This window comes from Tamandua tetradactyla, chromosome 6 (assembly GCF_023851605.1).
Source record: "Tamandua tetradactyla isolate mTamTet1 chromosome 6, mTamTet1.pri, whole genome shotgun sequence".
Classification (NCBI taxonomy): domain Eukaryota; kingdom Metazoa; phylum Chordata; class Mammalia; order Pilosa; family Myrmecophagidae; genus Tamandua; species Tamandua tetradactyla.
This window is the reverse complement of record NC_135332.1, coordinates 3,996,060-4,010,666: the sequence shown is the minus strand read 5'-3', so window position 1 is coordinate 4,010,666 and position 14,607 is coordinate 3,996,060. Positions and strand designations below refer to the sequence as shown.

The 14,607-nt window shown below is 37.3% G+C and overlaps 1 protein-coding gene across 13 annotated transcripts in view; it reads right to left on the bottom strand.

Annotated features, from left to right (window-relative positions):
- Positions 1–14,607, bottom strand: part of TANC2 (tetratricopeptide repeat, ankyrin repeat and coiled-coil containing 2) — a 642,298-nt gene that overhangs the window by 410,652 nt on the left and 217,039 nt on the right. For 9 of the 13 annotated variants that reach the window (XM_077163513.1, XM_077163514.1, XM_077163515.1 and 6 more), the window contains one exon: positions 2,881–3,063. In XM_077163513.1, the coding sequence (XP_077019628.1) occupies positions 2,881–3,063 (183 nt within the window). The remainder of the gene's footprint in view (positions 1–2,880; positions 3,064–14,607) is intronic. The other 4 variants (XM_077163519.1, XM_077163523.1, XM_077163524.1 and 1 more) reach the window with 1 other exon arrangement.

The following is a 14,607-nucleotide window of genomic DNA, read 5'->3' as shown; positions in this document are numbered from 1 at the left end:
CAAAGAAAAAGAAAAAGAAATTACAAGATCATGCTACAAATGAGGATAATTCCCAGGAAGATATTTTCTATAATTTCCCTCTAGAAAATGTTAGCCCTCAAATAAAAAAAAAAATACATTGTAGGAGAGAATAACCCATTTGGAGAGATAAAAGGAAATGGGAAACCGAGTACAAATTTATTAAGAAAGAATTCTCTTAAGTTTGTAGTGATAAAAAACAGCTCTGTCGAAAGTGCATGTTTCTTAGCACAATCTTCTAAAAGACAAGAGTTTAGAATTTCCTTTTATCTGCTATTCTTCACCAACAAAGCAAATAAAAGGGGCATCTTAGTAAATTTCAAAATCAGGCCCTGAACTGGTAAGTTTAGTGATGTAATTTCTAAGTCCGCATTACTAAATCAAATTAAAAGAAGATGAGGAACTGTAACCGACAGGCAAACAGAGTAGTAAAATTAATAGATCAGAGATGACTCCCAGGGATGAATCCTGACCTGGCATCGTGGGATCAACAATTCCATCCTGACTAAAAGGGGGAAAAGAAGTGATTAATAAAGTATCAGTGACAGAGAGTTCCAATAGAGTATAGAAGCTATGTTGGAGATTGCTCTTATGCAAGCTTCAGTTAGACATTGCCCCCTATCATAACCTGCCAACCCCCAACCAGGACCATTCCAGTCAGTCCTAAAAACACCTAGGGCAATATACAAGATTCTACAAAGGTTCCATGCACTAGAGTAACTTTTCAGAAACCTACAACCTCCAGATGGGTCCCTGGTCCAGATAAGTCCTGAAACCTAGACTAGTCTCCATATAGCAGTCACGCAGTCTGGCAGAAATTAAAACCATTTCCTAGGGAAAAAAATGTAAATTCCTTCTTATTTTGGTACATTCTCTATTAAGAGTCATTTTTACCTATTCACAATCCTTCCCTTCAGTGAACCCTTCTAATCAGTGAACACAGGTAGGGAGACAGGTCTGCTGTGTTTCAATGGAATACACACAACACACTATACGCGTTACAAATAATCTGCTAAAAGTAAACACTACAATGCTATATAACTAGTACTTTCACTCTGCATAAGTGACTTCTATTCCAACATGAAAGAAAATTAGTAGAACAGAAAATTCTTTTCTTGTACACAACTTCTTAGATTAACCTCCCAAAAGTTCTTAAAAAAACACAAACAGATTTGTTACAATCCAGCATATGCAACCATCACAAAATGATTATTTGATAATTTATGTTGCCATTTAAGTATTAAAAAATAGTGAACTAAAATGATCCAAATTGAATTAAATAATATCCTTCTAATTTTTTTTTAATATCCCCTTAATTCTTTACTTTTGGCTTGGAAGACTACTCATGGCCAGAAATGGAAGTAAGGCTTCCTTTTCTCCATTCCTACCACGGAGGAAACGTGGAGTTTACAAATGTCTAATCTTTAACCATAAACTAGAAAATATTCATTATAAATAGGTTCTAGTTTCTAAACAAGGTCTAAACTTAGTTTCGTTAGCACTACTTTCCCCAACAGCTTGAAAGTCTTCATATATATATTTGCTCATTTAATCTTACAAAAATACGGGGTAAGGTACTCTATCAATGCATAAATCAATTTAGAAATACACAACAGATAGCACTGATGACACTAAGACCAACAAACACAACAATTACATATTTTCATTTAATAAAATTTACTATAATACATTTTAAATTCCTGTTTTCCCTAAAACTGCAAGATGATTCCTCTTACACTATAGTTTCATGACTATGCTGAAATAGATAATACAGACTATGCAACCCATACTATCTTTAGGCCCTTTATAATTTCAAATTAGCTTTTCAATTATTTTCCCAGAATGACTATGAAACAAGTCAATGGTTCCATTTATCTATGAAGAAGCTGGCATCTCAAATAACTAGATTGCAGCATGATCAGTTATTATGACTTATTTATCATCTAAACTGGATTGCCACATGGTCATTTCAATATATGGGCAGCAAGTGCTTTTTAAATCAGGCCCCCAGTTTTTTCCCACCATAGAATACATAACAGTCAATCTGACATTAGTATAGAGATTATCCCTCAGAAAGTAAAGAGACTTAACTTAAGATCATTAAGTTACTTCACAGACATTTTTCAAAGACTCGGAAATCATATTTGACATAGCTAACAGAAATGCAATATTGAAATTTAAAAGAATTATAATAAAAATTGTAGCTAACATTTATTGACTACATTCTGTATGTCAAAGAATGTCTTATGGGATTTACGTGTATTAACTCATCCAATTCCCTTAATAGTCCTTTGAGGTAGATACTATTATTGTTCTTATTTTACAAAAAAGGAAATGAGGTAAAGTCAATATAATCCACAATTTACGAATGACAGCAAATATCCTAAGAGGTTGTAGGACTATACAAAGGGAGAGAGATATATCTAGATTACCTTATAACAGACCTCAAATACTAAAATCTTTATTTCAAACAAAAATATAACTGTTGTACCTGTGCTGAACTATTAAGCTCTTATTATCCTAAAATTACAATGCCTCCATCTGTTAATCTGACATGAACAAGCTGATAAGTGAAATCAGAACAGTGTATTCTGGCAAAACTAGATACTTCCTGAAAGCCTAGAAAAATCTGTTCACAACAGATGGATTGTTTAGAAAATAAATACATCAACTTGTCAAACTGAGCACTATTCCAATTCTCCAAAACTGCCATCAGTAGGTGCTCCACCTTCCAACAGTCACTGACATTAGGAAGGCCAAAGAGGAAATTCTCAAGAAGCATATAAACATATCTGATATGACCTAAAGTTTCATACTATTAGGATTCCTGTTAAAGATACTAAATTCAGGTAAAGTCCTTACCAGTTAACTTCTTCACAGGTTGGAGCCGAACACTGATAGACTGATGTGTGAGTAAGGGGGAGGATGGAAGAGAGCGAGACATGCCCTCCATAATCCGAATGTGCTGCATACCTTCACTCACTGGAAGTGGTGGAACAGCGTAGTCTGGCTCAAAAGCACAGTCGCTTTCTGTGGAGATGCCACCTGTAAGACAAAGAAGGATGAAAGGATTGATGAAAAAAATTCTTACTGGATTAGGAGCCAAGATGGTGGCTCAGCAAGGTGTGGAATTTAGTTCGTCCTCCAGAGCAGTGAGTAAATAGCCAGGAACGGTACAGAACAACTGCTGCAGCCACGTCACTGATCGGACACAGCGGACCCCAGTCTGGACCAGCTGGACCAGCTGTGAGCCCCCACAGAACTGTGAGTTCCCCAAGCCATGGAGACCAGTGCCCCTCCCCAAGAGGCTTCTTCCCAGAGGGGAAAGGAAAGGGACTTTACCAGCAGCAGAGGCTGAGTACAACAAAACTCCAATTGTGGAATTAATTAACAAATTCTGACTACTAAAAATAGGCTCCCAGCTCAGCTGAACCCCCAGTAAAAGAGGAGGTCACTGGTTTTTGTACTGGCACAGAGGGGGCAGTGCTGACAGAAAAAGAAAAAAAAAAGGTTTTTATGGATCTGAAAAGGTCTAGGTCCTGCAGGAAAGGAGGGGGCACATAGGACCTGGAGATACACAGAGCAGCATACCAATTTCAGCTCTTGATTGGCAAACCTAAGGAACAGGGTCTGGCTCTGAAAAGGATTTTTCTTTTTCTCTTTTGTGCTGTGTTTGTACAGATTGATTACTCTTTGGATACAGCTGCAAAGCTTCTCTGGCTCCACTGCCCCATGCACAACTAGAATTAAGCTTGTTTGAGAGCTTGTCTGGAACCTGTGCCTTCCTCAGAGAGGGGTACACCCAGCTCAGGTGAAATTCCTCCCTCAAAGAATTCAGACCCCAGTCGGGAAAAATGAAGCGATTAAAGCCAGCCTACAACCTCTCCTCTGTTTCCACCACGCTGCCAGCAGGGAGAGTTTGCTGAAGTTAATGGTACTGCATCACCATATGCTGGTGGGACCTGCAGGCAGACAAGCGCCACATACTGGACAGGAGAGGAAAAATGCAAAGTCCAGAGACTTCATAGGAAAGCCTTTTAATCTGCTGGGTCTCACCTTTAGGAAAAACTGATGCAGGCGACTTTTTCCTTCTGAGAGAAGACCAGCTTGGTCTGGGAAAATCTGATTGGAGTCTATAATATCTAAGTAGACCCTCCTAAGAGGTGGGTGAAAGGCACCATACAGGCATGGCAAGAAATAAATAACAAGAACTGAGAAATTCTGATGTATTAAACAAAACCTAAGCTAGAAGACTAGAATAAGCTGAATTTAATGTCAAAGAACAGATGGACAACAAAGTCATGCAGCAAGAAAATCCTAGGAAAAAAAGTGAAAACAAACTCTGGAATAAACTAATTAAGGTAATTAACAGCCTAGACGACAGCAAAAAATAACAAATCATACTAGGAAAATTGAAGAAATGGTCCAGTCAAAGGAACAAACCAACAATTCCAATGAGATAAAGGAGTTGAAACAGTTAATTCAGAATGTTCGAACACACATGGAAAACCTTATCAAAAATCAAATCAATGGGACTTCCGGAGAAGATGGCGGCTTAGTGGCTTAGTAAGACGCGCGGGTCTTAGTTTCTCCTCCAGAACAGCTACAAAAGAAACAGAAATGGTACAGAACAGCTCCCGGAGCAAAGACAGAGACCAAAAAGACAGCGTACCCCATTCTGAAATGTCTGAATCGGCTAGGAGAATCCGCTGCGGTGAGATACCCGAGGGGCGCATGCTTCCCTGGGCGGTGGAGGGTGTTGGCCAAGACCCTCCCTCCCTCCTTCCCGGGCCGGCTGAGAGATTTGGACAGGCGGTCCCCTCAAGCCGCGGTGGCCGGCGCCCTCCCCACACGCGGATTCCCAGGCCAGCTGGGAGATTTGGAGTGGCACTCCACCAAGCCGCTTCGGCTAGTGACCCTCCACCACAGCGAGAGTCTTCCAAAGTTAAAGGAGTCACAGCATCTGTTACTGGTGGGACCCGCAGACAGACGAGTGCCACATACTGGGCAGGATAAGAAAAACAGAGTCCAGAGATATCATAGAAAAATCTTTCAACCTGCTGGGTCCTACACCCAGGGAAATCTGATTAAATGCGCAGACGCCAGCAAAAAATAACGGATCACGCCAGGAAAATTGAAGATATGGCTCAGTCAAAGGAACAAACCAATAGTTCAAATGAGATACAGGAGCTGAGACAACTAATGCTGAATATACGAACAGAAATGGAAAACCTCTTCAAAAACCAAATCAATCGAGGGAGGACATGAAGAAGGCAAGGGATGAACCAAAAGAAGAAATGGAAAGTCTGAAAAAACAAATACAGAACATATGGGATTGAAGGACAAAGTAGAAAAGATGGAAAAAACAATGGATACCTACAATGGTAGATTTAAAGAGACAGAAGCTAGAATTAGTGAACTGGAGGATGGAACATCTGAATTCCAAAAAGAAACAGAAACTATAGGGAAAAGAATGGAAAAATTTGAGCAGGGGATCAGGGAACTGAAGGACAACATGAAGTGCACAAATATACGTGTTGTGGGTGTCCCAGAAGAAGAAGAGAAGGGAAAAGGAGGAGAAAAACTAATGGAAGAAATTATCACTGAAAATTTCCCAACTCTTATGAAACACCTAAAATTACAGATCCAAGAAGTGGAGCGCAACCCAAACAGAATAGACCCAAATAGGCGTTCTCCAAGACACTTACTAGTTAGAATGTCAGAGGTGAAACAGAAAGAGAGGATCTTGAAAGCAGCAAGAGAAAAACAATCCATCACATACAAGGGAAACCCAATAAGACTATGTGTAGATTTCTCAGCAGAAACCATGGAAGCTAGAAGACAGTGGGATGATATATTTAAATTACTAAAAGAGAAAAACTGCCAACCAAGACTTCTATATCCAGCAAAATTGTCGTTCAACAATGAGGGAGAAATTAAAACATTTTCAGACAAAAAGTCACTAAGAGAATTTGTGACCAAGAGACCAGCTCTGCAAGAAATACTAAAGGGAGCACTAGAGTCAGATATGAAAAGACAGAAGAGAGAGGTATGGAGAAAAGTGTAGAAAGAAGGAAAATCAGATATGATATATATAATAAAAAAGGCAAAATGGGAGAGGAAAATATTATCCAAACAGTAATAACACTAAATGTTAATGGAATGAATTCCCCAATCAAAAGACACAGACTGGCAGATGGATTAAAAAACAGGATCCTTCTATATGCTGTCTACAGGAAACACATCTTAGACCCAAAGACAAACATAGTTTGAAAGTGAAAGGTTGGGAAAAGATATTTCATGCAAATAACAACCAGAAAAGAGCAGGAGTAGCTATACTAATAGCCAACAAATTAGACTTCAAATGTAAAACATTAAAAGAGACAAAGAAGGACACTATCTACTAATAAAAGGAACAATTAAACAAGAATACATAACAATCATAAATATTTATGCACCGAACCAGAATACCCCAAAATATGTGAGGAATACACTGCAAACACTGAAAAGAGAAATAGACACATATACCATAATAGTTGGAGACTTCAATTCACCACTCTCATCAATGGACAGAACATCTAGACAGAGGATCAATAAGAAATCGAGAATTTGAATATTACTATAAATGAGCTAGACTTAACAGACATTTATAGGACATTACATCCCACAACAGCAGGATACACCTTTTTCTCAAGTGCTCATGGATCATTCTCAAAGATAGACCATATGCTGGATCACAAAGCAAGTCTTAACAAATTCAAAAAGATTGAAATCATACACAACACTTTCTCGGATCATAAAGGAATGAAGTTGGAAATCAATAACAGACGGAGTGCCAGAATATTCACAAATACGTGGAGGCTCAACAACACATTCTTAAACAACCAGTGGGTCAAGGAAGAAATTACAAGAGAAATTAGTAAATATCTCGAGGCGAATGAAAACGAAAACACAACATATCAAAACCTATGGGACGCAGCAAAGGCAGTGCTAAGAGGGAAATTTATTGCCCTAAATGCCTGTACCAGAAAAGAAGAAAAGGCAAAAATTCAGGAATTAACTGCCCACTTGGAAGAACTGGAGAAAGAATAGCAAACTAACCCCAAACCAAGCAAAAGGAAAGAAATAACAAAGATTAGAGCAGAAATAAATGAAATTGAAAACATGAAAACAATAGAGAAAATCAATAAGATCAGAAGTTGGTTCTATGAGAAAATCAATAAGATTGATGGGCCCTTAGCAAGACTGATAAAAAGAAGAAGAGAGAGGACGCAAATAAATAAGATAAAAAATGGAAGAGGAGACATAACCACTGACCTCACAGAAATAAAGGAGGTAATAGCAGGATACTATGATCAACTTTACGCTAATAAATACAACAATTTCGATGAAATGGACGGGTTCCTGGAAAGGCATGAACAACCAACTTTGACTCAAGAAGAAATAGATGACCTCAACAAACCAATCACAAGTAAAGAAATTGAATCAGTCATTCAAAAGCTTCCCAAAAAGAAAAGTCCAGGACCACACGGCTTCACATGTGAATTCTACCAAACATTCCAGAAAGAATTAGTACCAACTCTCCTCAAACTCTTCCAAAAAATTGAAGTGGAGGGAAAGCTACCTAATTCATTCTATGAAGCCAACATCACCCTCATACCAAAACCAGGCAAAGATATTACAAAAAAAGAAAACTACAGACCAATCTCTCTAATGAATACAGATGCAAAAATCCTCAACAAAATTCTAGCAAATCGAATCCAGCAACACAGTAAAAGAATTATACATCATGACCAAGTAGGATTCATCTCAGGTATGCAAGGACGGTTCAACATAAGAAAATCAATTAATGTAATACACCATATCAACAAATCAAAGCAGAAAAATCACATGATCATCTCAATTGATACAGAGAAGGCATTTGACAAGATTTAACATCCTTTCCTGCTGAAAACACTTCAAAAGATAGGAATACAAGGAAACTTCCTTAAAATGATAGAGGGAATATATGAAAAACCCACAGCTAATATCATCCTCAATGGGGAAAAATTGAAAACCTTCCCCCTAAGATCAGGAACAAGACAAGGATGTCCATTATTACCACTGTTATTCAACATTGTTTTGGAGGTTCTAGCCAGAGCAATTAGACAAGAAAAAGAAATACAAGGAATCAAAATTGGAAAGGAAGAAGTAAAACTATCACTGTTTGCAGACGATATGATACTATACATCGAAAACCCGGAAAAATCCACAACAAAACTACTAGAGCTAATAAATGAGTACAGCAAAGTAGCAGGTTACAAGATCAACATTCAAAAATCTGTAGCATTTCTATACACGAGCAATGAACAAGCTGAGGGGGAAATCAAGAAACGAATCCCATTTACAATTGCAACTAAAAGAATAAAATACCTAGGAATAAATTTAACTAAAGAGACAAAAAACCTATACAAAGAAAACTACAAAAAACTGTTAAAAGAAATCACAGAAGACCTAAATAGATGGAAGGGCATACCGTGTTCATGGATTGGAAGAGTAAATATAGTTAAGATGTCAATCCTATCTAAATTGATTTACAGATTCAATGCAATACCAATCAAAATCCCAACAACTTATTTTTCAGAAATAGAAAAACCAATAAGCAAATTTATCTGGAAGGGCAGGGTGCCCCGAATTACTAAAAGTATCTTGAGGAAAAAAAACGAAGCTAGAGGTCTCACACTGCCAGACTTTAAGGCATATTATGAAGCCACAGTGGTCAAAACAGCATGGTGTTGGCATAAAGATAGATATATCGACCAATGGAATCAAATAGAGTGCTCAGATATAGACCCTCTCATCTATGGACATTTGATCTTTGATAAGGCAGTCAAGCCAAGTCACCTGGGACAGAACAGTCTCTTCAATAAATGGTGCCTAGAGAACTGGATATCCATATGCAAAAGAATGAAAGAGGACCCATATCTCACGCCCTATACAAAAGTTAACTCAAAATGGATCAAAGATCTAAACATTAGGTCTAAGACCATAAAACAGTTAGAGGAAAATGTACGGGGATATCTTATGAAACTTACAATTGAAGGCGGTTTATGGACTTAAACCTAAAGCAAGAGCACTGAAGAAGGAAATAAATAAATGGGAGCTCCTCAAAATTAAACACTTTTGTGTATCAAAGAACTTCATCAAGAAAGTAGAAAGACAGCCTACACAATGGGAGACAATATTTGGAAATGACATATCAGATAAGGGTCTAGTATCCAGAATTTATAAAGAGATTGTTCAACTCAACAACAAAAAGACAGCCAACCCAATTACAAAATGGGAAAAAGACTTGAATAGACACCTCTCAGAAGAGGAAATACAAATGGCCAAAAGGCACATGAAGAGATGCTCGATGTCCCTGGCCATTAGAGAAATGCAAATCAAAACCACAATGAGATATCATCTCACACCCACCAGAATGGCCATTATCAACAAAACAGAAAATGACAAGTATTGGAGAGGATGTGGAGAAAGAGGCACACTTATCCACTGTTGGTGGGAATGACAAATGGTGCAATCACTGTGGAAGGCAGTTTGCCAATTCCTCAAAAAACTGAATATAGAATTGCCATACGACCCAGCAATACCATTGCTGGGTATCTACTCAAAGGACTTAAAGGCAAAGACACAAATGGACATTTGCACACCAATGTTTATAGCAGCGTTATTTACAATTGTAAAGAGATGAAAACAGCCAAAATGTCCATCAACAGACGAGTGGCTAAACAAACTGTGGTATATACACACGATGGAATATTATGCAGTTTTAAGACAAGATAAACTTATGAAGTATGTAATAACATGGATGGACCTAGAGAATATTATGCTGAGTGAGTCCAGCCAAAAACTAAAGGACAAATACTGCATGGTCCCACTGATGTGAACCGACATTCAAGAATAAACTTGAAATATGTCATTGGTAACAGAGTCCAGCAGGAGTTAGAAACAGGGTAAGATAATGGGTAATTGAAGCTGAAGGGATACAGACTGTGCAACAGGACTAGATACAAAAACTCAAAAATGGACAGCACAATAATATCTAATTGTAAAGTAATCATGTTAAAATACTGAATGAAGCTGCATCTGAGCTATAGGGTTTTTTTTTTTTTTTTTTTACTATTATTACTACTTTTATTTCTTTGCTCTATATTAACATTTTATATCTTTTTCTGTTGTGTTACTAGTTCCTCTAAATTGATGCAAATGTACTAAGAAATGATGATCATGCATCTATGTGATGATGTTAAGAATTACTGATTGCATATGTAGAATGGTATGATTTCTCAATGTGTTAATTTCTTTTTTTTCCATTAATAATAAAAAAAACCACAGGATGAAGCTGCATCTGAGCTATAGGTTTTTTTGTTTTGTTTTGTTTTTACTATTATTATTTCCTTTATTTTTTTCCTCTATATTAACATTCTATATCTTTTTCTGTTGTGTTTCTAGTTCTTCTAAACCGATGCAAATGTACTAAGAAACGATGATCATGCATCTATGTGACGATGTTAAGAATTACTGATTGCATATGTAGAATGGTATGATTTCTAAATGTTGGGTTAATTTCTTTTTTTCCGTTAATTAATAAAAGAAAAAAAAAAACAAATTCATCCAAACATAAATTTCATTAGAATTTGCTTATGACTGAGAAAACTATGTATACACCACTGATGTTAATATTGGTGAATATGGAAATTTGTTGTATTTGAAAAATTGATGAATTTACTTTCAAAAAATTACTTATAGACAAAAAAAAATCAAATCAATGAATTTAGGGAGGATATAAAGAAGGCAAGGAATGAACAAAAAGAAGAAATTGAAAGCCTTAAAAAACAAATCACAGAACTTATGGGAATGAAAGGCACAGCAGAAGACATGAAAAAAACAATGGAAACCTACCATGTCAGATTTCAAGAGGCAAGAAGACAGGATTAGTGAACTGGAGGATGGAACATCTGAAATCTGATAAGCAAAAGAAAATATAGGGGTGTGGACAACAAAAGCTATAGGCTGAGCCCCCAGTCTTGGGGGTAGTTCACATGAAACTTAAACCCACAAAAGTTAGGTCAAGTCTACTTAAAATTTAGGCCTAAGAGTCACCCCCAAGATAGCCTCTTTTGTTGCTCAGATGTGGCCTCTCTCTCCAGTCAATATGATGAGCATTCTCACCACCCTCCCCCTCTCTGCGTGAGACATGACTCCCAGGGGTGTGGACCTTCCTGGCAACGTGGAACAAAGATCCTGGAATGAGCTGAGACTCACCATCAAAGGACTGAGAAAAAACTCTAGAATGATCTGAGAATTAACATCAAGAGACTGAGAGAACCTTCTCGACCAAAATGGGGAAGAGTAAAATGAGGCAAAGTGTCAATGGCTGAGAGATTCCAAACAGAGTCGAGAGGTTATCCTGGAGGTTATTCTTACACATTAAGTAGATATCACCTTGTTGTTCAAGATGTAGTGGAGAGGCTGGAGGGAATTGCCTGAAAATGGAGTGCTGTGTTCCAGTAGCCATGTTTCCTGATGATGATTGAACAATGATATAGCTTTCACAATGAGACTCTGTGAATGTGAAAACCTTATGTCTGATGCTCCTTTTAGCTACTATATCAACAGAAGAGTAGAACATATGGAATAAAAATAAAGAACAGGGGGAACAGATGTTAAAATAAATTCAGTTTGAAGTAGTGGTAGGTGAAGGTGAGGGGTAAGGGGTATGGTACGTATAGTTTTTTTTCCTCCCTATTATCGTTTTATTTCTTTTTCTGTTGTCTTTTTATTTCTTTTTCTAAATGGATGCAAATGTACTAAGAAATGATGAATATGCAACTATGTGATGATATTAAGAATCACTGATTGTATATGTAGACTGGAATGATTTCTAATTGTTTTGTTAGTTAATTTTTTAAAATTAATTTTAAAAAAAGAAAATATAGGGAAAAGAATGGAAAAATATGAGCAGGGACTCAGGGAATGGAATGACAACACGAAGCACACAAATATATGTGTCGTGGGTGCACCAGAAGGAGAAGAGAAGGGAAAAAGAGGAGAAAAACTAATGGAGAAAATTATCACTGAAAATTTCCCAACTCTTATGAAAGACTTAAAATTACAGATCCAAGAAGTGCAGTGTACCCCAAATAGAATAGATCCAAATAGATGTACTCCAAAGACACTTACTAATCAGAATGTCAGCTGTCAAAGAGAAAGAGAGAATCTTGAAAGCAGTAAGAGAAAAACAATCCATCACATACAAGGAAATCCCAATAAGACTATGGGTAGATTTCTTAGCAGAAACCATGGAGGCAAGAAAACAGTGTGTTTCAGTTTGCTGGCTGCCGGAATGCAACACACCAGAGACAGACTGGCTTTTAATAAAAGGGGATTTATTTTGTTAGTTCTTCAGAGAAAAGGCAGCTAACTTTCCACTGAGGTTCTTTCTTAAGTGGGAAGGCACAGGATGGTCTCTGCTGGCCTTCTCTCCAGGCCTCTGGGTTCCGACAACTTTCCCTGGGGTGATTCCTTTCTGCACCTCCAAAGGCCTGAGCTGAGCTGCGAGTGCTGAGATGAGGCATCCTGAGCTGCTTGGGCTGTGCTACCTTGTGCTCTCTCATTTAAGCACCAGCCAATTAATTAAATGTCATTCATTGCAGCAGGCACGCCTCTTAGGCGACTGCAGATGAAAATCAAGAACAGATGAGGATCACGTACCATTGGCTCATGTCCACAGTAACAGAATTAGGTGCCTTCACCTGGCCAAGTTGACAATTGAACCTAACTACCACACAGTGAGATGATATATTTAAGATACTAAAAGAGAAAAACTGCCAACCAAGAATTCTATATCCAGCAAAACTGTCCTTCAAAAATGAGGGGGAAATTCAAACATTTGCAGACAAAAAATCACTGAGAGAATGTGTGACCAAGGTACTGGCTCTGGGCAGGCCATGGTGGCTCAGCAGGCAGAGTTCTCATCTGCCATGCCAGAAACCTGGATTCGATTCCAAGTGCCTGCCCATGCAAAGAAAAAAAAAAGAAAAGAGAAGGGACCTGCAAGAAATATTAAAGGGAGCACTAGAGACAGATAAGAAAAGAAAGGAGAAAGAGGTGTGGAAAAGAGTATAGAAATGAAGACTATCAGTAAAGGTAAAAAGAAGAAAAATTAGATATGACATATAAAACCCAAAAGGCAAAATGGCAGAAGAAAGTACTGCCCATACAGTAATAACACTAAATGTTAATGGATTAAACTCCCTGATCAAAAGACACAGACTGGCAGAATGGACTGAAAAACAGGACCCATCTATATGCTGTCTACAGGAAACACATCTTAGACCCAAAGGTAAACATAGGTTGAAAGTGAAAGGTTAGGAAAAGATATTCCATGCAATAAAAATCAGAAAAGAGTAAGAGTAGCTATACTAATATCCAACAAATTAGACTTCAAATGTAAAACAGTTAAAAGAGATAAAGGACACTATGTATTAATAAAAGGAACAATTTAACAAGAAGATATAACAATCATAAATATTTATGCACTGGGCCAGAATGCTCCAAAATATATCAGGCACACACTGAAAACACGAAAACAGACACATCTACCATAATAGCTGAGGACTTCAATTCCCCAATCTCATCAATGGACAGACATCTAGACAGAGGATCAATAAAGAAACAGAGAATTTGAATAACACAATAATTGAGCGAGATTTAACAGACATATATAGAACATTACACCCCACAACAGCAGGATACACCTTTTTCTCAAGTGCTCATGGATCATTCTCAAGGGTAGACCATATGCAGGGTCACAAAGCAAGTTTCAATAAATTTAAAAAGATTCAAATCACGCAAAACACTTTCTCAGATCATAAAGGAATGAAGCTGGAAATCAATAATAGGTAGAGCACCAGAAAATTCACAAATATATGGAGACTCAACAACACACTCTTAAACAACCAGCGGGTCAAGGAAGAAATTACAAGAGATAGCAGTAAATATTTCAAGGCAAATTAAAATGAAAACACAACATATCAAAATTTATGGGATGCAGCAAAGGCAGTGATAAGAGGGAATTTATTGCCCTAAGTGCCTTTATCAAAAAAGAAGAAAGAGCAAAAATCAAAGAATTAACTGTACACTTGGAAGAACTAGAGAAAGAAAAGCAAATTAACCCCAAAGCAAGCAAAAGGAAAGAAATAACGAAGATTAGAGCAGAAATAAATGAAACTGAGAACAAGAAAATAATCGAGAAAATCAACAAAAACCAGAAGTTGGTTCTATGAGAAAATCAATAAGATTGAGGGACCCTTAGTGAGGTTGACAAAAAGAAAAGAGAGGATACAAATAAATAAAACCAGAAATGGAAGAGGAGACAAAACCACTGACCCCACAGAAATAAAGGAAGTAATGAGAGGATAAAATGAACAACTTCATGCTAATAAACTAGACAATGCAGATGAAATGGACAACTTCCTAGAAAGGCATGAACAACCAACATTGAGTCAAGAAGAAACAGATGACCTCAACAAACCAATCACAAGTAAA